Source organism: Amblyraja radiata, chromosome 7, assembly GCF_010909765.2.
Source record: "Amblyraja radiata isolate CabotCenter1 chromosome 7, sAmbRad1.1.pri, whole genome shotgun sequence".
Taxonomy (NCBI): Eukaryota; Metazoa; Chordata; class Chondrichthyes; order Rajiformes; family Rajidae; genus Amblyraja; species Amblyraja radiata.
Genome location: NC_045962.1, coordinates 86,823,896 through 86,848,220, shown reverse-complemented (window position 1 = coordinate 86,848,220; position 24,325 = coordinate 86,823,896). Strand labels below are relative to the sequence as shown.

Genomic DNA, 24,325 nt, shown 5'->3' with positions numbered 1-24,325 from the left:
AACGAAATTTCAGACCGAAAGTTCTGAATGACAATAAAGGAATCTAATCTAATCTAATCTAATCTAATCTAACTCCGTTTCCGCTACAAAAAGCGTTTGAAATTGGTAATTAAAAGCGGAACGAATGCAGGAAATCTGAAAAGGAAACTCGGGCTCTCGGATGAGGTAGACGGGAGGTTAGGACCGCCTTGTGCTGGAACAGAATCCACTGATCAGCAGGTACACTATATTTTAAAAATATTTATTATATTCAGATTGGAACGCCCCAGAAAATGTCGGGACACACTTGTCTTGCAGTCTCCACTCTCGAGCCACTCACTGGGATATGGGGAGGTGAAGGGAGTCCCACCGCGAGGTGTCCTGAGGTACAGCAGGAGCTCAGGGCCACAAGGTCTGGTGAACCCAGGCTTGGGGGTGGGTTAAGTGTGTGGGAAAGAACTGCTGATGCTGGTTTAAATCGAAGGTAGACACAAAATACTGAAGGGTCTCAACCCAAAACGTCACCCATTCCTTCTCTCCAGAGATGCTGCCTGTCCCGCTGAGTCACTCCAGCTTTTTGCATCTGTCTGGGGTACGTTAAGGCAGGATGGAGTGTGGAGGGGTGACAGGTCCACGCGGTGGGCAGTGAGGGGGCCAGACCATGGCTTGTGGGGGGGGGGGGGGGTGATGATCACAGTGTATGCCACATAGGAGAGAGCAGGTCCCACCCAAACCCCCCCCCCCCAATCTCCGGGAGAGGCAACTCGACTGCAGAATGTAGTGAAGGGCAGTGGGCTCAGGTGCCCACTCACCTGGAAAGTTCAGCTATTTCCAACTCGAGTGAGAGCCCAGACACTTGGGTGGCACGTGGATACGGGAACTGCAGCTGCCGGCTTACAAAAGGAAAAAAGATACAGAGTGCTGGAGTACCTCAGCGGGTCAGGCAGCATCTCTGGAGATCATGGATAGGTGACGTTTCAGGTCGGGACCTGTCTGTAGAAGGGTCCCGACCAGAAACTTCACCTTTTCATATTGTCCAGAGATGCTGCCCGACCCGCCGAGTTACTCCAGCACTTCGTGTTTTGCTCAAGACTCCAGCACCTGCAGTTCCTTGTGTCTACGTTTCATGCCTGAACTCTTCTTCAGACTAAAGGAGGGTCTCGACCTGAAACATCACCTGTCCATTGCCTCCACAGATGCTGCCTGACCCGCCCGCTGATGTTCCTCCAGCACTTTGTGTTTTTGCTCGGGATTCCAGCATCTGCAGGTTCTTTGCGTCTCCAAGCTTTTCCTCATTTGGGAGGAGCGAGGCCGGGTGGAACTGGAAGCTTCCGGAAGAGGGAGCGACTGGGGAACCGGAGAGGAATTCCGGAGACATGACAACTAGATGGAGACACGAGGAACTGCAGATGCTGGTGTGCAAGGCACAAAGCGCTGGAGTAACTCTCTGGAGGACCGAGATGGGTTAAGGTTTGGGTGAGGACCCTCCTTCAGACTGAAGAATTGGTTGACCTCGATCGAGTGGAGTCATCGACGGGCCAACTGATGAAGATGGAGGCTGACGTTGGAGGTGATGGACAAATGGCAATGGAGAGAAAAATCAGAGTATCCCAGGAGAGACAGGAGGAGAGAAAGAGAGGGAAAAGTGAACTGTCTGGTAATGCTCCTCACAAGTTGGCCCAGCTTCTCACGCGATGTACAGACCGGATATCCCACCGGTCAGCTCCATGCCCAGCCCAGCCCAGGCCCCCCCCCCCGCAGTTCCAAGTCCTCCATGGGTGGGGAGGGCAACAAAGACAGGAGCTTGATGCTGCGATCTTCCTTCCACAACGTCTGGTGGAGAGACGGACGTGCTCCGCCCGCCACCACTCCCCCCCCACGGCTGGCGATGGTGGCGAGCGAGCGGGCGGTCGGCCTGGGGTCAGCGCGGTCACTGGGGGGGCAGCGGGATTCCCCGAGGGTCGGTCACTTGCCCCTCCTGCAGGTTCTTGACCAGCTGGGCCAGCCATCGCTTGGTGGTGGTGTCGTCCTTCAGCACCTGGGCAAAGGTGGTGTCCTTCAGCTGGTCGGGCAAGCACTGCCTCAATGCCTCTCTCGCTCTGTCAAACACAAACATCACACATGTAGGAAGGAGCGAGCGGCAGATGCTGCTTTACACACAAGATAGACACAAAGTGCTGGAGTAACGGTGGTGGCACAGCGGGTAGAGCTACTGCCTCACAGCGCCAGAGATCCGGGTTCAATCCTGACTACAGGCGCTGTCTGTACGGAGTTTGTACTTTCTCCCCGTGACCATAGACAATAGGTGCAGGAGTAGGCCATTCGGCCCTTCAAGCCAGCACCGCCAATCAATGTGATCATAGCTGGTCATCCCCAATCAGTACCCCGTTCCTTCCTTCTCCCCATATCCCCTGACTCCGCTATCTTTAAGAGCCCTATCTAGCTCTCTCTTGAAAGTATATAGAGAACCTGACTCCACCGCCCTCTGAGGCAGAGAATTACACAGCCTTACAGCTTTCTGTGAGAAAAAGTTTCCTCGTCTCCGTTCTAAATGGCTAGTCTGAAGAAGGGTTTCGGCCCGAAACGTCGCCTATTTCCTTCGCTCCATAGATGCTGCTGCACCCGCTGAGTTTCCCCAGCAATTTTGTGTACCCCTTATCCTTAACTGACCTGCGTGGGTTTTCTCCGGGTGCTCCTGTTTCCTCCCACACTTCAAAGACGTACAGGTTTTGTAGCTTAATTGGCTTGGTGTAAATGTAATTTGTCCCTAGTTCGTGGACGATAGTGTTAGTGTGCGGGGATCGCTGGTTGGCCAAAGGGTCTGTTTCTGCGTTGTATCTCTAAACTAAACTAAGGGTTTGAAGAACCATACCCTTCCTTATCTCTGTGTCTCCCTTTCCCCCGACTCTCAGTCTGAAGAAGGGTCCCGACCCAAAATGTCACCTATTCCATTTCACCAGAGATGCTGCCTGACCCTCGGAGTTATTCCAGCATTTTGTGCCTATCACTGGAGAACATGGATCGGTGATATTTCAGATTGGGACCCTTCTTCAGACAAGACTTAAGGGATTCGACAGGCTAGGTTGAGCAGGTAACTTGTTCCCGATGTTGGGGGAGTCCAGAACCAGGGGTCACACAGTTTAAGAATACGGGGTAGGCCATTTAAGACTGAGATGAGGAAAAACGTTTTCACCCAGAGAGTTGTGAATCTGAGGAATTCTCTGCCACAGAGGGATGTGGAGGCCAAGTCACTGGATGGGACTTCATGAGGGAGTTAGATTTAGCTCTTCGGACAACGGAATCAAGGGATATGAGGAGAAAGCAGGAATGGGGTACTGATTATGGATGATCAGCCATGATCATATTGAATGGCGGTGCTGGCTCAAAGGGCCGAATGGTCGACTCCTGCACCTATTTTCTGTGCTCCTATATTTCTAAGACACCCTGCACCATGTCATTAGAGGGCGGCCAGCACTGCACACTGGGAGCTAATCCCATCCTCACCCGCGGTCACCATCACGAGCACTCTCTCTACTCACTTGCCTGGATATCTCCCAAGCCCCTGACCTTCAGAAGGACCAGGTTACCACACACTGGGGAACACCGCAACCTCACACATATATCTCCCCTTCCTGCCCTCGTAGGCTCATGTTCAGAAGTGACACGAGCAGAATTAGGTCATTCGCCCCATCAACTCTACTCCGCCATGGCTGATCTATCTCTCCCTCCTAACCCCATTCTCCCCGTAACCCCTGACACCCGCACTAATCAAGAATCTATCTATCTCTGCCTTATAAAGATCCACTGACTTGTGGCCTCCACAGCCGTCTGTGGCAAAGAGTCCCACAGATTCACCACCCTCTGACTAAATAAATTCCCCCTCATCTCCTCCCTAAAAGAATGTCCTTTAATTCCGAGGCTGTGCCCTCTGGTCCTAGACTCTCCCACTAGTGGAAACATCCTCTCCACATCCACTCTATCCAGGCCTTTCACTATTCTGTATGTTTCAATGAGGTCCACCACCCCCCCCCCCCCCTAAACTCCAGCGAGTACAGGCCCAGTGCCGTCAAACGCTCATCATATGTTAACTCACTCATTCCTGGGATCCACTCTATCCAAGCCTTACCCATTGTCTTGGCCTCCACTGCCGTCTGTGGCAATGAATTCCAGAGTCACCATCCCAAATTCCATTTACATTCCTTCCTCTGGCTTCACAACTCGTAACTCTTCCATCTAGTCTCACACTTTGTCCCCCATCTCTTGCCTTTGTCCAACCACCTGCCCATCCAAACCCTCTCTCCCTCGCCGATGACCTGCCATGCTTTGTCCTGCTCCCCCTCTTTCCACCTTGCTCCTGCCCCCCTCCCCTTCCACCCCACAATCAGTCTGAAGTCCATGTTCACAGGTTCTGGGAGCAGAATTAGGCCATTCGGCCCATCGTCTACTCCGCCATTCAATCATGGCTGATCTATCTCTCCCTCCCTCCTAACCCCATTCTCCTGCCTTCTCCCCGTAACCCGACACCCTCACTGATGAACGAGTAGATGAAGGGTTCCGACCCAAAACGTCACCTATCCATGTTCTCCACAGGTGCTGCCTGACCCGCTGAGTGACTCCAGCACTCTGTGAAACGTCACCTATCCATGTTCTCCACAGATGCTGCCTGACCCGCTGAGTTACTCCAGCACTCTGTGAAACGTCACCTATCCATGTTCTCCACAGGTGCTGCCTGACCCACTGAGTTACTCCAGCACTCTGTGAAACGTCACCTATCCATGTTCTCCACAGATGCTGCCTGACCCGTGGAGGAGGGTCAGAGTGCGGTGGGAGAGGTCAGAGTGCGTGGAGGGTCAGAGTGCGGGGTTGATAACAACCACCACACCGGGATGGGATCGTGTCAGCTTCATAACTGGACCGGCCACCCCAGCTGAGCAGCATCCGCTCGCCCTCACTCACAAGCCCCCTGCCCTTGCCCCCGACAACAACAATGTCCCCCCCCCCCCACCCCCTCGCGGCCAGAGTGGGGACGGACAGCCGACTCACCGTGGGTTGTCAGAGAGGCGGAGGTAGCATCGGACGACGTGCTTCAACAGCCTGGCCGAGGGTTCTTTGGACAATTGCAGCACCATCTTGCCCTGCGTTGAATCGAAGTGGATACTTTATTGTCACATGCGACAGCTCACAGCAACATTCTTTACTTGCATGCCGTGCATCCCCCTCCCCTCCCCCTCACACCGGGGTCCTTCTCTGCTCCCTCCCCCGGCAGCGGCGTCCTCACTTCCACGTGTCCGTCCTCTTCCGTCGGTCGGTGCCACCATTGACCGCCGCTCCGACCTCTCCACACACCGCGTTTAGACGGCCCACCCAGTCCGCGTCGACCAGCGGTCCCCGCACATTAACACCGTCCCACACACACTGGGGACAATTTGCACGTACACCAGGCTGATCAATCTACAAACCTGCACGCCTTTGGAGTGCGGGAGGAAACTGGAGGACTCGGGAGAAAACAGCACGTGTAGTCAGAATCAAATAACGGGTCTCTGTCGCTGTGAGGCAGCAACTCTACCGCTGCTCTGCCCCAACTACAGGGGCCGGCACAAACCCAACTCACCCCACTTCCCCCGCAGTAGTTAGTTTAGTTTAGTTAGTTTCATTTATTGTCACGTGTTCGAAGTGCAGAAAAACATTTACTGCACGCTATTAAATCAGCGGAAACTCGTCTGCAGACCTGAAACATCATCTTTGGCTGTAAAGGTAGACAAAAATGCTGGAGAAACTCAGCAGGTGAGGCAGCATCTATGGAGCGAAGGAATAGGTGACGTTTCGGGTCAAGACCCTTCTTCAGACTTCAGCAGTCTCGACCCGAAACGTCACCTATTCAATCCTACACACTATCTTTACATTTACCAAGCCAATTAACCTACAAACCTGTACGTCTTTGGAGTGTGGGAGGAAACCGAAGATCTCGGAGAGGACCCACGCAGGTCACGGGGAGAACGTACAAACTCCGTACAGACAGCACCCGTAGTCGGGATCGAACCTGGGTCTCTGGCGTTGGAATCGCTGTAAGGCAGCAACTCTCCAGCTGTCTCATCGTGCACGAGTCCCACCTGCCCGCGTTTGGCCCATATCCCTCTAAACCTGTCCTATCCATGTACATGTCTTGGGAAAGATAGATCAGCCATGACTGAATGGTGGAGTAGACGATGGGCCGAATGGCCTATAGAACTTATGAATAAACTAGAAATAATAGGTAGGGACTTCAATTACCAACCAGACAAACCACTCAACTGACTATGTCTGAATACCTTGAATTTAACTAAATATCCTTCCAAGACATCTTAACTTTGAAATCAATGATCCAGAAACTAGATCTGCCTGTTTTTACAAGCACAGGTTCTAAGTACACGTTCATTAAATCCTCCTGTGCACAATGTAGCATCTAATGAAACTTCTACAGCTCAGTAAACTGCTCCTTTGTTGATTAAATCCCATCAGGCTTGAGAGTTTTGTCTCCCTTCGCTTAAATAATTTATTTTAATTATATCTTTAATTAGAGGTGTATAAAATCATGAGAGGAATAGATCGGGTAGACGCACAGAGCCTCTTGCCCAGAGTAGGGGAATCGAGGACCAGAGGACACAGGTTTAAGGTGAAGGGGAAAAGATTTAATAGGAATCTGAGGGATAACTTTTTACACAAAGGGTGGTGGGTGTATGGAACGAGCTGCTGGAGGAGGTAGTTGAGGCTGGGACTATCCCAACTTTTATCAAACAGTTAGACAGGTACATGGATAGGACAGGTTTGGAGGGATATGGACCAAATGTGGCCAGGTGGGACTAATGTAGCTGGGACATGTTGGTCGGTGTGGGAAAGTTGGGCCTGTTTCCACACTGTATCACTCTCTGACTCTGGTGTCTTTTAAATGTTGTTATAGTACCTGCCACAACGACATGCTCTGGCAGCTCGTTCTTTTAAAATGTATTAAATGGTAGCCTTTGAGCTTCAACTGGGGGCACAGAATCCAGGAGTGGACGAGAGAGTGGGGTGACAGAGAACTGGTGCGAAGGGATGATCGTGGTGAGTGCCAGAGGTCGCACGAGGACTTGCCTCGGAGAACAAAGTGGGGCCCGGCATGGAGGGGGGGGTGCGAGGACAAAGTGGGGCCCATTGGGGACTACTATGTAACTTTGTCGCAGCCCTATACGTGACGACACTTTGCATACTATGTGTATAGAAAGCAAAACAAAGAATCTCATTGTGATATGTCACATGTCATAAGGTCACGTGATAGGAGCAGAATTAGGCCATTCGGCCCATCAAGTCTACTCCGGCATTCAATCACAGCTGATCTATCTCCCCCTCCTAACCCCATTCTCGTGTCATCTGCCCGTAACCTCCAACACCTGTACTAATCAATAATAAATCATGTGATAATAAAGAATCGATCGATCGATCGATGGTCAGCGTGGACAACACTGTGATTATGTCGTGTCTATTCCACGCTGTATCTCCAAACTAAACTTCTCCTCATTGAAATTGATTGAATTGTTTTAACTGCCTTTAAAAAATGTTTTTTATTATTTATGAAATATTAATTATATGTTATCTCTGAGCATTGTGTTTAGATGCCTGTTCATAGGTTCTTAAAACACAGGAGCAGAATGAGACCATTCAGCCCATCGAGTCGGCTCCACCATTCAATCATGTAGGATCTAATTTTCCCTCTCAACCCCATTCTCCTGCCTTCTCCCCGTAACCTTTGACAACCTAACTAATCAAGAACTAAGTGGCGCAGCGGTAGAGTTGCTGCCTCACAGCGCCAGGGAGCCGGGTTGGATCCTGACTAGGGGTGCAGTCTGTATGGAGCTAGTACGTTCTCCCCATGTGGGGGGTTTTTCTGGGAGTTCCGGTTTCATCGCACACCCCAAAGACAGGTTTGTAGGTTAATTGGTTTCAGTAAAATTACAAATTTTCCCTGGTGTCTGTAGGATAGTATTAATGTACAGGGATGATTAGTCGGCGTGGACTCGGTGGGCTGAAGGGCACGTGTCCGCGCTGTATCACTAAACTAAACTGAACGACTGCCTGGGTGAAGGGAGACAAAAATGCTGGAGAAACTCAGCGGGTGAGGCAGCGTCAATGGAGCGAAGCAATGGGTGATGTTTCGGGTCGAGTCCCTTCTTTAGACTGATGTGGGGGTGGGGGGGGGGAGAAGAAAGGAAGAGGCGGAGACAGTGGGCTGTTGCGGAGCTGGGAAGGGGAGGGGAAGGAGGGAGAAAGCAGGGACTACCTGAAATTGGAGAAGTCAATGTTCATACCGCTGGGGTGTAAACTGCCCAAGCGAAATATGAGGTGCTGCTCCTCCAATTTGCGATGGGACTCACTCTGGCCATGGAGGAGGCCCAGGTCAGAAAGGTCGGATTTGGAATGGGAGGGGGAGTAGAAGTGCTGAGCCACCGGGAGATCAGGTTGGTTATTGCGAACTGAGCGGAGGTGTTGGGCGAAGCGATCGCCAAGCCTGGGTGATGCCTGCTGTACAATGTTACATAGAAACATAGAAAAATAGGTGCAGGAGTATGCCATTCGGCCCTTCGAGCCAGCACCGCCATTCGATATGATCATGGCTGATCATCCAACTCAATATCCCATCCCTGCCTTCTCTCCATACCCCCTGATCCCTTTAGCCACAGGGGCCACATCTAACTCCCTCTTAAATATAGCCAATGAACTGGCCTTAACTACCTTCTGTGGCAGAGAATTCCACAGATTCACCACTCTCTGTGTAAAATATGATTTTCTCATCTCAGTCCTAAAAGATTTCCCTCTTATCCTTAAACTGTGACCCCTAGTTCTGGACTTCCCCAACATCGGGAACAATCTTCCTGCATCTAGCCTGTCCAACCCCTTAAGAATTTTGTAAGTTTCTATAAGAAGTTACCAGGTTGTACGCAAAACAAAGCATTTCACTGTACGCAGGTACATGTGACAACAATGACTAATTGAATCATTGAGATTCACCACCCTCTGGCTGCTGGGAGCAAGAATTGCATGGTTATTGGCGTCAGTACATGTGACGATGAAACGCTCTTTCCCGTGTTGAACTCACCAGGATCATGGCGACGTGGGAGAAGCGCTCGTACGTTTGGCAGATGTAAGCCAGCCCAGTGTCGTCCAGCAGAATCTTCTGTAGGATGAACGTTGCAACCTAGGATCCATCCAGAGACAAGGAGGTTACCCCAATCACAAAGCACAGCAAGGTCAGAAGTGACAGGAGCAGAATTGGGCCATTCGGCCCATCAAGTATCTAAATGGCGTCAAGTTGGGAAAAGGGGAAGTACAACGGATCTTGTACATCAGTCTATGAAAGTAAGCATGCAGGTACAGCAGGCAGTGAAGAAAGTGAATGGCATGTTGGCCTTCATAACAAGAGGAGTCGAATATAGGAGCAAATAGGTCCTTCTGCAGTTGTACAGGGCCCTAGTGAGACCACACCTGGAGTATTGCGTGCAGTTTTGGTCCCCTAATTTGAGGAAGGACATTCTTGCTGTTGAGGGAGTGCAGCGTAGGTTTACAAGGTTAATTCCCTGGATGGCGGGACTGTCATATGCTGAGAGAATGGAGCAGCTGGGCTTATACACTCTGGAGTTTAGAAGGATGAGAGGGTATCTAATTGAAGCATATAAGATTGTTAAGGGTTTGGACACGCTAGAGGCAGGAAACATGTTCCCGATGTTGGGGGAGTCCAGAACCAGGGTCCACAGTTTAAGAATAAGGAATAAGATATTTAGAACGGGGATGAGCAAACACTTTTTCTCATTGAGTGGTGAGTCTGTGGAATTCTCTGCCTCAGAGGGCGGTGGAGGGCAGTTCTCTGGATGCTTTCAAGAGAGAGTTAGATAGGGCTCTTAAAAATAGCGGAGTCAGGGGATATGGGGAGAAGGCAGGAACGGGGTACTGATTGGGGATGATCAGCCATGATCACATTGAATGGCGGTGCTGGCTGGAAGGGCCGAATGGCCTACTCCTCCACCTATTGTCTATTGATCTATTCATATTGAAGTCTATTCCGCCATTCAATCATGGCTGATCTAACTCTCCCCCTCGACCCCATTCTCCTGCTGTCTCCTCGTAGCCCCCGACACCCGTACTAATTAAGAATCTGCCCATCTCTACCTTTAAAATATCCATTAGGGCCCCCACAGCCTTCTGTGTCAATGAATTCCACAAATTCAAGTTATTGTCACATGTACCAATTAAGGTACAGTGATATTTGAGTTACCATACAGCCATACTAAGTAAAAAGCAACAATAGCCACATAAAATAAAATTTAACATAAACATCCACCACAGCAGAATCCACATTCCTCACTGTGATGGAAGGCAACAAAGTACAATCATCTTCCTCGTTCACCACCCTCTGGCTGAAGAAATTCCTCATCTCCTTCCTAAAGGAACGTCCTTTTATTCTGAGGCTGTGCCCTCTGGTCCGAGACTCTCTCACTAGTGGAAACATCCTCTCCACATCCACTCTATCCAGGCCTTTCATTATTCGGTAAGTTTCAATGACGTCTCCCCCTCATTGAGTCTGTTCTAACATTGGAACATGGTCTCCGGTGAGGAGGTGGCCACTGGGAGCTCCGGGCCGCGGGGTCCGCTCGATCTGTCCTGATGATGGCGTTCCGACCATCCCGACCAGAGGGCCGTCCGTAGTGGCGATGTTCACGGAGGGTCAGGGCCCCGACCACGGGTGAACAAGGGAGGAGCAGGAGGAGGACTGACTGAACTTTGTTGCCTTCCACCACAGTGAAGAATGCTGTGGCGGATGTGTTGAATTATGTTGTGTACTGTGTCCTTTTTTAATTGTAATGCAGCATGGTAAAGTACATTTCACTGCACCTTATGGTGCGTGTGACAAATACATTTGAACTTGAACATGGCTGATCCATTTTTCCTTCTCACCCTGCCTTCTCCCCGTAACCTTTGATCCCTGTCTGGTATTGTATTTAATTCACATGTTTAATCAACAATGTTTTATTGTTAATGTTCAATGTTTTGTGTGTCATTTCTAACTGTCACTGTATGTCATGTTGCCACTTGCGGGCGGAGCACCAAGGCAAATTCCTTGTATGTGAATACTTGGCCAATAAACGTATTCATTGATTCGTTCATTCAATCGAGTAATGATTTGTACACTTCTTACCGTTTTAGACAGTTCACTTCCCGACTCCATGATCCGGAGGCAGAGAGGAATAATTTCTGTGGTCAAAAGGAAGTTGATGACTTCTTGTTCGTCTGTTTTTACCAAGGCTCCTGCACAAAGAAGAGGATTAAAAACAGTGATGCACAGTGGCGCAGCGGTAGAGTTGCTGCCCCATAGCGCCATAGGCCTGGGTTCAATCCTGACTACGGGTGCTGTCTGTACGGAGTTTTTACATTCTCCCCGTGACCCATTCAGCCCATCGAGTCTACTCTACTATTCAATCATAACTTCATAGGTAATAGGAGCAGAATTAGGCCATTCAGCCCATCGTCTACTCCACAATTCAATCATGGTTGATCTATCTCTCCCTCTCAACCGCATTCTCCTGCCTTCTCCCCATAACGCCTAACAAATCAAGTTTCTGTCAAACTCCGCCTTAAAAAAACCCAATGACGTCCTCAACATGGAACTCAACATGTGGCAATGAATTCCATGTTATGAATCTCTACAAAATCTCTACGCAAGTATCCCAAAGCTTATCAATGTCTGCATGTATACACCGTTTAACCTCCTGTAGACCCATTGTACTTAATTTTAGAGTGAGATCGACCCGGTCGCGGGTGGGAAAACCCGGTCTCAGGTGAGAATGACCCAGTTACAGGTGAGAATGACCCAGTTACAGGTGGGAATGACCCAGTTACAGGTGGGAATGACCCAGTTACAGGTGGGAATGACCCAGTTACAGGTGGGAATGACCCAGTTACAGGTGGGAATGACCCAGTTACAGGTGGGAATGACCCTGTTACAGGTGGGAATGACCCAGTTACAGGTGGGAATGACCCAGTTACAGGTGGGAATGACCCAGTTACAGGTGGGAATGACCCAGTTACAGGTGGGAATGACCCAGTTGCAGGTGGGAATGACCCAGTGGCAGGTGGGAATTACCCAGTTACAGGTGGGAATGACCCAGTTACAGGTGGGAATGACCCAGTTACAGGTGGGAATGACCCAGTTGCAGGAGAGAATTACCCAGTTGCAGGAGAGAATTACCCGGGTTACAGGTGAGAATGACCCAGTTACAGGTGAGAATGACCAGGGGTTACAGGTAAGAATGACCCGGGTTAAAGTGGGACCGACCCGGGTTACAGGTGAGAATGACCCAGTTGCAGGTGAGAAAGACCCGGGTTACATAGAAACATAGAAAATAGGTGCAGAGGAGGCCATTCGGCCCTTTGAGCCAGCACCGCCATTCATTGTGATCATGGCTGATTGTCCCAAATCAATAAAGCGTGCCTGCCTTCTCCCCATATCCCTTGATTCCACCAGCCCCAGGGAAGTCCACACAGATGTGGTCAGGATCGAACACATGTGGCCTGGTATCAGTGGGGAATGGCCCGGGTTACAGGTTACAGGTGGGAATGACCCAGTCCAGGCAGACGCTAGAGAGGGAGGGAGGGGAATGAAGGTACTCACCTATGACACCCAGGCTGGTGAGGCGCAGGTACTCGAAGGGTCTTGTTTTGCTCACAGTGTGCAAGAACGGATAGAGGAAGAGTGGGATGTGAGCCGCAAGGAACGCCGACCTGCAACACGAGGAAAACAATTCATTAGCAACCAAGCCCACGCTGCAGGCTGAAAATAAACCAATCATCTGAAATTACCACCAAAACATCGACATACAACCAATAAATGACACAGAGTTCTGGAGTATCTCAGCGGGTCAGGCAGCATCTGTGGAGAACATGGATCACAAAGTTTGTCTTGACCCAAAACGTCACCTGTCCATGTTCTCCACAGATGCTGCCTGACCCGCTGAGTTAATCCAGCACTCTGTGAAACGTCACCTATCCATGTTCTCCACAGATGCTGCCTGGCCCGCTGAGTTACTCCAGCACTCTGTGAAACGTCACCTATCCATGTTCTCCACAGATGCTGCCTGGCCCGCTGAGTTACTCCAGCACTCTGTGAAACGTCACCTATCCATGTTCTCCACAGATGCTGCCTGGCCCGCTGAGTTACTCCAGCATTTTGTGTCTATCATCATAATGAACCAGCATCGTATCGGGCCAAAACTCTTTTGGAAATAGGCAACATTTCGGGCTGAAACCCTTCCGGGTTTCGGCCCGAAACGTTGCCTATTTCCTTCACTCCATAGATGCTGCCTGACCCGCTGAGTTACTCCAGCACTCTGTGAAACGTCACCTATCCATGTTCTCCACAGATGCTGCCTGGCCCGCTGAGTTACTCCAGCACTCTGTGAAACGTCACCTATCCATGTTCTCCACAGATGCTGCCTGGCCCGCTGAGTTACTCCAGCACTCTGTGAAACGTCACCTATCCATGTTCTCCACAGATGCTGCCTGACCCGCTGAGTTACTCCAGCACTCTGTGAAACGTCACCTATCCATGTTCTCCACAGATGCTGCCTGACCCGCTGAGTTACTCCAGCACTCTGTGAAACGTCACCTATCCATGTTCTCCACAGATGCTGCCCGACCCGCTGAGTTACTTCAGCACTCTGTGTCTACGTTTGTGAATCAGCATGTGTAGGTTTCTGCGGTTACCTGGTTTCTGGGTGCGAGGCCACACATTGTAACAGAGCGAGTGCGTTACATACACGGTTGGACTGATGAGCTGTCAGGGTTGGAGGGTTGATAGAAGGGTAAATATTTACAATCTCCTGGGGGAAAAAGAAAAGGAATAAAATGTTAATCAGACAAGTGGGGAGGAGCAGAGAACCCACCCTGAATCCCCCCCCCCCCATCAGTAGCAGGATCACTGCAGCATGGTTACACGACAGAGAGCTTGCAAATCAAAGCAAGTCTCCGCAGTTTGCCCAGCACAGGGGGCTTCCCCAACTTGTGTTTTGTTTAGTTTAGAGATACAGCTTGAAGCAGGCCCTTCGTCCCACCGAGTCCACACTGTTATTCCCTTATCATGTATCTATGCACTGCAAATGGCTCAATTGTTATCATCTATTGTTTTTCTGCTGACTGGATAGCACGCAACAAAAGCTTTTTACTGTACCTCGGTACACGTGTCGCTGGGACGACAGATGGCACAATGGGCTAAGTGTTCGGCTGGCAACCGGAAGGTAGCCGGTTCGAATCCCGCTTGGAGTGCATACTGTCGTTGTGTCCTTGGGCAAGACACTTCACCCACCTTTGTCTGTGTGTGAATGTGTGTGAGTGATTGGTGGTGGTTGGAGGGGCCGTAGGCGCAGATTGGCAGCCACGCTTCCGTCAGTCTGCCCCAGGGCAGCTGTGGCTACAGAAGTAGCTTACCACCACCGAGTGTGACTGAGGAGTGAATGAATAATGCGATGTAAAGCGCCTTGAGTATTAGAAAGGCGGTATATAAATCCCATCCATTATTATTATTATTATTAATAAACTAAACGACCATCGATCACCCGCTCACACTAGTTCTACGTTATGAAAGTAAGGATGCAGGTACAGCAGGCAGTGAAGAAAGCGGATGGCATGTTGGCCTTTATAACAAGAGGAATCGATATAGGAACAAAGAGGTCCCTCTGCAGTTGTACAGAACCCTAGTGAGACCACACCTGGAGTATTGTGTGCAGGTTTGGTCCCCTAATTTGAGGAAGGACATTCTTGCTATTGAGGGAGTGCAGCGTAGGTTTACAAGGTTAATTCCCGGGATGGCGGGACTGTCATATGCTGAGAGAATGGAGCAGCTGGGCTTGTACACTCTGGAGTTTAGAAGGATGAGAAGGGATCTCATTGAAACATATAAGATTGTTAAGGGCTTGGACATGCTAGAGGCAGGAAACATGTTCCCGATGTTGGGGGAGTCCAGAACCAGGGGCCACAGTTTAAGAATAAGGGGTAAAGCCATTTAGAACGGAGACGAGGAAACACTTTTTCTCACAAAGAGTTGTGAGTCTGTGGAATTCTCTGCCTCAGAGGGCGGTGGAGGCTGGTTCTCTGGATGCTTTCAAGAGACAGCTAGATAGGGCTCTTAAAAATAGCGGAGTCAGGGGATATGGGGAGAAGGCAGGAACGGGGTGCTGTTTGGGGATGATCAGCCATGATCACATTGAATGGCGGTGCTGGCTCGAAGGGCCGAATGGCCTACTCCTGCACCTATTGTCTATTGCTATCCCACTTTCCCACGCCCAACAGATGAGGGGCAATTTACAGAGGGCTAATTAACTTACAAACCTGCAGTATTTGGAATGTGGGAGGAAACCTGAGCACCTGTAGGAAACCCACGTGGAGAACGTACAAACTCCGCACAGACAGTACCCGTAGCTAAAATCTAACCCGGGTCTCTGGCGCTGTGAGGCAGCAACACTACTGCTGCGCCACCGTGACGCCCAGATGCTCGATTCTTTTAAAATGTAGCATTTGGATAATGTTCAAAATGCATTTAGGTTTATTAAACAGATGATGAGATCAGCAGGCAACCAAGGCAATCAAACAGAAATCATTCATCACAGTTACACACTCGTGCCAATAAATGAAATGCACATGCCCGTAAAAATCTCTTTACAACAATATTTCACCATCACCCACGACTTCCTACCATCAAGTTTATATTCAATCACCTAACTCTCCTTGGATCTCATGGGATAGACACAAAATGCTGGAGTAACTCAGCGGGACAGGCAGCATCTCTGGAGAGAAGGAATGGGTGATGTTTCGGGTCGAGACGTTTCTTTGGATCCGACCTGACCCGAAACGTCACCCGTTCTTTCTCTCCAGAGATGCTGCCGGTCCCGCTGAGTTACTCCAGCTTTTTGTGTGTGTCTTCGGTGTAAACCAGCATCTGCAGTTCCTTCCTCCACACTGGATGCCATGGGATGTGATCTTCCAGACCAGCCTACCATGCAAGACCTCATCAACAATCTTTCTGAAGTCTGGATAGGCATTGTGCACCGCCCAAGTACAAGCTCGTCACTATACCTCGGTACACGTGACAATAATAAATTAAACTATACTAGTTGTGCTGCTGCAAGTAAGAATCTCGTTGCTCCATTTCGGGACATAAAACAACCTTGACTTGGCCGTTTATTAATTTTCCTCTGAAGTGAACTCCCACACTTCTTACACCGAGGGATTTGATTGATTCAGATAGCCTCAACCAAATGTGTGCCTCCTTTTTCCTGACCAGAACTACAATATCTTCCATCAAAGATAGACACAAAATGCTGGAGGAACTCAGCGGGACAGGCAACATCTCTGGAGAAAAGGAATAGGTGATGTTTCCGGTCGAAAGAAGGGTCTCGACCCGAAATGTCAACTATTCCTTCTCACCAGAGATGCTGCCTGTCCCGCTGAGCTGTTCCAGCATTTTGTGTCTATCTTTGGTTTAAACCAGCATCAGCAGTTCCTTCCGACACATATCTTTCTTCAAACAGGGTTTCATAAATGTGTAAGAAAGAACACGAGATGCTGGTAACATCGAAGGTAGCCACAAATTGCTGGCGTAACTTAGTTACTCCAGCATTTTGTGCCTACTTGGGGTTTCATAAATGTCCTACTCTTGCCAGCCTCGCAGAGTACAGTTCCTCATTCATCGGCTCATCACACAGAGAGTGATAAGTCGAAGGGTGGGGAATCTGTGGAATTCATTGCCACAGAGGGCTCTGGAGGCCAAGTCTATGGATATAGTTAAAGAAGAGATAGATAGATTCTCGATTAGTTCGGGTGTCAGGGGTTATGGAGAGAAGGCAGGAGAATGGGGTTAGGAGGGAAAGATAGATCAGCCATGATTGAATGCTGAATAGACTTGCTCCTATCACTAATAATAATAATAATAATAATGGATGGGATTTATATAGCGCCTTTCTAATACTCAAGGCGCTTTACATCGCATTATTCATTCACTCCTCAGTCACACTCGGTGGTGGTAAGCTACTTCTGTAGCCACAGCTGCTCTGGGGCAGACTGACGGAAGCGTGGCTGCCAATCTGCGCCTACGGCCCCTCCGACCACCACCAATCACTCGCACACATTCACACACAGGCAAAGGTGGGTGAAGTGCCTTGCCCAAGGACACAACGATAGTATGCACTCCAAGCGGGATTCGAACCGGCTACCTTCCGGTCGCCAGCCGAACACTTAGCCCATTGTGCCATCTGTCGTCATGAGCTTAGTCATAGAGTGATACAGTGTGGAAACAGGCCCTTCGGCTCAACTTGCCCACACTTACCACAACATGTCCCAGCTACACTCATCCCACCTGCCCGCAATCGGTCCATATCGCTCCAAACCTGTCCTATCCATCTACCTTATGACACACAGTGTAGTTGAGACGTGGAGCTTTACCTGTAGCAGGGCAGCGATGGTTCCGAAGGAGTGCCAGAGCATAGGGGCCAGGTCAGGAACCGACTCCCGCTTCTTACTGAGCTCTAACAAGGCATTCTCACGGGTCTCCGGGCTCGACAGCTCGTTGATCCACTGGTAGATCTTCTCGCGGTCCACCTGAGCCAAGGCAGTGACTGGCTGCGGGCAAGTCCAATAGAGAAAACAAACACTAGAACAGCATTCACCAGCTTAAGGCTGAAACTGCAATTAAACCAGGGGCATAGATAAGGTGGATAGTCGGAACCTTTTCCCCAGGGATGGAAAAAACAAATACTAGAGGGCATTAGTTGTGAAGCGAAAAGGAAAATGTTTGGATGTGCTGGGCAACTATGGCAAGTCCCTGGAACGTGCTGCCAGAGGTGGTTTTACTTTTAGAGATACAGAGCGGGACAGAGCGGAAACAGGCCCTTCAGCCCACCGAGTCCACACTGACCAGCGATCCCCGCACAATAACATTATCCTGGACACACTATTGACAATTTACAATTATACCAAGCCAATTAACCTACAAACCTGTACATCTTTGGAGTGTGGGAGGAAACCGGAGATCCCGGGGAAAACCGATACAGGTCATGGGGAGAACGTACAAACTCTGTACAGACAAGCACCCGGTTCACTGGCGCTGTGAGGCAGCAACTCTACCGCTGTGTCACCGTGCTGCCCAAGTGGTGGTGGAGGTAGATACGATAGTGGCATTTGAGGCTTTTCGATAGGCACATGGATATGGATTGTGTGCAGGGAGATAAGGGATGGTCTTGGCATTATGTCTGGCATGGACATTGTGGGCCGAAGGGCCTGTTCTTGTGCTGTACTGTTCAATGTAAACTGAGAAGATAACGGGTACTTTCTGAAGAAGGGTCTCGACCTGAAACGTCACCCATTCTATCTCTCCAGAGATGCTGCCTGTCCCGCTGAGTTACTCCAGCGTTTTGTTTTTACCCGGTACTTTCTAAGGCCTTTTACTCCAGCTGCAGGGTCTAGGACCATGAGTTTAGTCTCAGCATAAGGGCAAGGCCATTTAATACCGAGGTTGTCCATTCTCTACCCTGTAGATCTTTCATCAGGAATATTCAATACAAAGAATTTGAAACACCAAGCTAATCAAGGGATGCAAGGATTACTTTTAAAGGCCTCGCCCTTACTGCAAACATAGACAATAGGTGCAGGAGTAGGCCATTCGGCCCTTCGAGCCAGCACCGCCATTCAATAAGATCACGGCTGATCATCCACAATCAGTACCCCGTTCCTGCCTTCTCCCCATATCCCTTGATTCTGAGACTAAACCCAGGCTTCTAGATCATGTAGCAGCAGTAAGCAGACCTTCAGTCTGAAGAAGAGTCTCGACCCGAAATGTTGCCCATTCCTTCTGTCCAGAGATGCTGCCTGTTCCGCTGAGTTACTCCAGCATTTTGTGTCTACCTCCAATTTAAACCAGCATCTGCAGTTCTTTCCTACACCAGTCTGAAGAAGGGTCTTGACCCGAAACATCGCCCATTCCTTCTCTCCTGAAATGCTGCTTGTCCCGCTGTTACTCCAGCATTTTGTGTCTACCAGCAGACTTAGAGAGTACCTATTATCTACTGTTTGTATAGACCAGTACAGCACAAGAACATGTCCCTCGGCCCACAATGACCTTCTCTTGCACCTATTTCTTATATTCCTATCAGCCATGGTACTTTGAGGAGAAGAGCAAGTGTGATGGTTATTCTCTTTCCCTTGCGTCTTACATTCTTAATCTCAGCTCTGGGAAGAGGCTGTGAAAGAGCCAATTGGTTCAGGAGTCTGACAGCGGTGGGGAAGAAGCTGTTCTTAAGCCTGGACATCTGGCCTTTCAAACTCCTGAATATGTTCCTCCAGAAGGTCGGAGAAAGGGGAATGGCCAGGGTGACCAGCATCCATGATGACACTCCCAGCCTTCCTGACGCAACTCCCTGTGGAGGTGAACTGGATGGAAGGAAGTGACGGGCCTGTGACGGACTGGGCAGCATTCACCACTCTCTACGGGTTCAGACGGTCAAGAACAGAGCAGTTGGCGTACCAAGCTGAGAAGCAGCCGTCAGAATGCGTTCTATAGCACACCTGTAGAAGTTTGAGACAATTCCTGTGGACATGCTGAATCTGGTCATAAACCGATACACTTTGTTGATCATCGCAGTGTGAAGGGACAAGGTTAGGAGCTGGCAATTTAGATGCTTAAGGACGTGAAGCTGTTGACCATCTCTACGGCAGCTCCTCTGATGAGGACCTGGGGGTGGGGGGGGGGGGGGGGGGGGGGGGGGGGTGTTGTTGTCCTCCTAGCTTCCTTAGGTCAACTACCAATTCTTATGTCTGGCTGACATTGCTGTCCTGGGGTCAAGGAAAGAGCGTTCACGTCAATATACAATAGACAATAGGTGCAGGAGGAGGCCATTCGGCCCTTCGAGCCAGCACCGCCATTCAATGTGATCATGGCTGATCATCCCCAATCAGTACCCCGTTCCTGCCTTCTTCCCATATCCCCTGACTCTGCTATCTTTAAGAGCCCTGTCTAGCTCTCTCTTGTGCCCTGTCAGAGCCCTGTTTCCACCAATCTTTCCACCACTAAGCACAAGAAGCGCAAGACGCCATTGTATGCAAATGCTGAGAAGTGTGTTCAACTCTGGCTGAACAATTTCTAAACTTGTGATGTGGACTCGATAAGAAGTTTGCTGTTCTGACACCATGATTCAAAGTTCCTGATCCTTTTCCGGTATGCTGTCTTATTGTTGGGGGGGTGGGACGACAATAAGGGCAAGGATATGACAGAGGTGTATAAAATCATGAGGGGAATAGACAGGTGAATGCAGAGTCTTTTACATAGGGTAGGGGAATCAAGAACCAGAGGACATAGAACAGTACATCACGGGAACATGTCCTTTGGCTGGCAATGTCTGTGCGGGACTTGATGCCATGTTAAATTCATCTCATCTTCCTTAAATATAGGTTTAAGGTGAGAGGGGAAAGATTTATTAGGAACCTAAGAGGCAACTTTTTCACACTGTGGGTGGTGGGTGCGAGCTACTGGAGGAGTTGTTTAGGCAGTTGCGATAACAATATTTAAAATACACATGGATAAGTACATGGATAGGACAGGTTTAGAGGGATATGGGCCAAACGTAGGCAGGTGGGACTAGTGTAGATGGGGCATCTTGGTCGGCATGGGACAGTTGGGCCAAAGGGCCTGTTTCCATGCTGTATGTCTCTATATAGCCCAGTGCCGTCAAACACTCATCATATGCTAACCCAATCATTCCTGGGAACATTCTCGTAAACTGCAAATGCGGCCTGACCAGCTCCTTATAGAGCCTCAGCATTACACCCGTTTTTATTCCAGTCCTCTTGATATAACCTAATTCTGCTCTTATCACATGAAGTTCTATAGAACTTATGAAGACTAAAACTCAGCAGGACAGGCAGCTTCTCTGGAGAAAATGGGAGAAGGGCCTGATCCACATCCTGGTTAGCACGCAACAAAAGCTTTTCACTGTACCTTGAGCTGATCTTGTGCTGTACTGTTCTATGCAGAGAAGATAATAGCTACATTGTAAGTCTCCCTCCGCCTCCCAATTCCATGCGCCACAAAGCCCTCCATCCCTCCCTCAGGAAGTTCATACGTGATAGGAGCAGAATTAGCCCATCAAGTATATTCCGCCATTCAATCGTGGCTGATCTATCTCCCCCTCCGAACCCCATTCTTTTGTCTTTTCTCCATAACCCCTGACACCCGTACTAATCTAAAAATACCCACTGACAGCCTCCACAGACTTCTATGGCAATGAATCGCACACATTCACCACCCTAGTCCCACAGACTCACTACCACCACCGACTAATGAAATTCCTCCTCATCTCCTTCTTAAAGGAACATCCTTTAATTCTTAGGCTGTGGCCTCTGGTCCTAGACTCTACCACTAGTGGAAACATCGTCTCCACATCAACTCTATCCAAGCTTTTCACTATTTGTCAGGTTTCAATGATGTACCCACTCATCCTTCTCAACTCCAGTGAGTACCGGTGCAGTGCCGACAAACGCTCATCATAAATTAACCCACTCATTCCTGGGATCATTCTCGTAAACCTCCTCTGGACCCTCTCCAGAGCCAGCACATCCTATCTCAGATATCGGGCCCGAAATTGCTCACAATACTCCAAATGCAGCCTGACCAGCGCCTTATAGAGCCTCAGCATTACATCCCTGTTTTTGTATTCCAGTCCTCCTGATATAAATGCTAGCATTGAACTTGCCTTCACTACTAATTTCCTGGGAATCCTGCACCAGCACTCGCAAGTCCCTTTGCACCACCGATTTCTGGATTATCTCCCCATTTAGAAAACTGTCTATGTCTTTGTTCTTATTACCGAAACCCTACTTCAGATATAGGGCCCCAAAACTGCTCACAAAACCCTCTGGTCCTAGGCTCCAGGCTTGGATAGAGTGGATTTGGAGACGATGTTTCCACCAGGGGGAGAGTCTAGGACCAGAGGGCACAGCCTCAGAATTAAAGGACGTGTCTTTAGGAAGGAGATGAGGAGGAATTTCTTTAGTCAGAGGGCGGTGAATCTGTGTAATTCTTTGCCACAGAAGGCTGTGGAGGCCAAATGTCAGTGGATATTTTAAAGGCAGAGCTAGATAGATTCTTGATCAGTACGGGTGTCGGGGGTTATGGTAGGAGAAGGCAGGAGAATGGGGTTAGGAGGGAGAGATAGATCTTGGTTTCTTGGTCCTCCAAAATATTCCAAATGGAATTTAAACTGGAGGTGGTGGAGGGACGACTTAAGCCAGAAAGGGTTTTTGGGAAGAAAGAGCTGCCTTTCTGCTGGAATCTCCAATTGGAACGAATGCCCTCGTCTGCTCCTAATTGGTTTGGGTTTGGTGTTGGTTTTGTAATCTATGTCGAGCTAACCATTTATAGAAACATAGAAAATAGGTGCAGGAGTAGGCTATTCGGCCCTTCGAGCCTGCACCGCCATTCAATATGATCATGGCTGATCATCATGGCCCAGTATCCTGTACCTGCCTTCTCTCCATACCCCCTGATCCCTTTAGCCACAAGGGCCACACCTAACTCCCTCCTAAATATAGCCAATGAACTGGCCTCAACTACCTTCTGTGGCAGAGAATTCCACAGATTCACCACTCTCTGTGTGAAAAAAAAATGTTTTTCTCATCTCGGTCCTAAAAGACTTCTTCCCCCTTATCCTTAAACTGTGTGACCCCTTGTCCTGGACTTCCCCAACACCGGGAACAATCTTCCTGCATCTAGCCTGTCCAACCCCTTAAGAATTTTGTTTAAGAAGGAACTTCAGATGCTGGAAAATCGAAGGTACACAAAAAAAGCTGGAGAAACTCAGCGGGTGCAGCAACATCTATGGAGCGAAGGAAATAGGCAAATAGGAAATTGCCTATTTCCTTCGCTCCATAGATGCTGCTGCACCCGCTGAGTTTCTCCAGCTTTTTTGTGTACCTTAAGAATTTTGTAAGTTTCTATAAGATCCCCCCTCAATCTTCTAAATTCTAGCGGGTACAAGCCGAGTCTATCCAGTCTTTCTTCATATGAAAGTCCTGACATCCCAGGAATCAGTCTGGTGAACCAGACGGCTGTGGAGGCCAAATCAATGGATATTTTAAAGGCAGAGGTAAACATAGAAACATAGAAAATAGGTGCAGGAGTAGAGGCCATTCGGCCCTTCGAGCATGCCCCGCCATTCAATATGATCATGGCTGATCATCCATATAACCATATAACAATTACAGCACGGAAACAGGCCATCTCGACCCTTCTAGTCCGTGCCGAACACGTATTCTCCCCTAGTCCCACCTACCTGCGCTCAGACCATAACCCTCCATTCCTTTCCCGTCCATATAACTATCCAATTTATTTTTAAATGATAAAAACGAATCTGCCTCCACCACCTTCACTGGAAGCTCATTCCACACAGCCACCACTCTCTGAGTAAAGAAGTTCCCCCTCGTGTTACCCCTAAACTTCTGTCCCTTAATTCTCAAGTCACGTCCCCTTGCTTGGATCTTCCCTACTCTCAGTGGGAAAAGCTTATCCACGTCAACTCTGTCTATCCCTCTCTCATGGGGAGAGTGAGGGGTGGGGTGGGGGTGAGGAGAGTGAGGGGTGGGGTGAGGATGGGGAGAGTGAGGGGTGGGGTGAGGATGGGGTGGGGTGAGGATGGGGAGAGTGAGGGGTGGGGTGAGGATGGGGAGAGTGAGGGGTGGGGTGAGTGAGGGGTGGGGTGAGGATGGGGAGATTGAGGGGTGGGGTGAGGATGGGGAGAGTGAGGGGTGGGGTGAGGATGGGGAGATCCAACTCAGGGAAGATAGATAGATGTGTTTAAGAAGGAACTGTGCAGATGCTGGAAAATCGAAGGTACACAAAAAAGCTGGAGAAACTCAGCGGGTGCAGCAGCTTTTTTGTGTACCTTCAGGGAGATAGATTCTTGATTAGTGCGGGTGTTAGAGGTTATGGGGGAGAAGGCAGGGGAATGGGGTTTAGGAGGGAGAGATAGATCAGCCACGATTGAATGGTGGAGGGGAGTAGATGGGCCGAATTTTATTTTATGCCTATTATTTATGACCTTATGGCTCTCCCTCCGCGCCCACTGCACCCAGGCCTCGGCTCTGCCGGCTACCGGGGCCGGGGGAGACTGACTAACCCACTAACTCACCGCGCCCGCCGCCAGGCTGTGCATCTTCCTCCCGCCGCCTAGGCCCGAGCCCGAGCCCGGCGCCGCCCTCTCATCCCCTCACCCCTCCCACAACACACAATAAAACCCTCCCCCCT

The 24,325-nt window shown here is 49.6% G+C and overlaps 1 protein-coding gene across 1 annotated transcript; it reads right to left on the bottom strand.

Moving 5' to 3' along the window:
* Nucleotides 1-220: 220 nt before the first annotated feature.
* cnot9 (CCR4-NOT transcription complex subunit 9) lies at nt 221-24,297 on the bottom strand. The gene is made up of 8 exons (XM_033024932.1): nt 24,210-24,297; nt 17,476-17,652; nt 13,747-13,862; nt 12,656-12,765; nt 11,183-11,292; nt 9,089-9,187; nt 5,023-5,114; nt 221-2,078 (listed from the first exon to the last, which is right to left on the bottom strand). Exons 1-8 carry the CDS (start codon nt 24,231-24,233, stop codon nt 1,910-1,912), a joined length of 897 nt encoding a protein of 298 aa, XP_032880823.1. The 5' UTR covers nt 24,234-24,297; the 3' UTR covers nt 221-1,909.
* Nucleotides 24,298-24,325: the final 28 nt, after the last annotated feature.

Bases quoted from the DNA above. Each gene is read 5' to 3' on its own strand.
- cnot9 (XM_033024932.1), bottom strand. From the start codon at position 24,233: ATGCACAGCCTGGCGGCGGGCGCG. The intron at 12,766-13,746 runs GTAACCGCAGAA...CTCGTGTTGCAG, and splicing joins GCCTCGCACCCAGAAACCAG to GTCGGCGTTCCTTGCGGCTC. The intron at 11,293-12,655 runs GTGAGTACCTTC...TTCTTTGTGCAG, and splicing joins CACCAGCCTGGGTGTCATAG to GAGCCTTGGTAAAAACAGAC.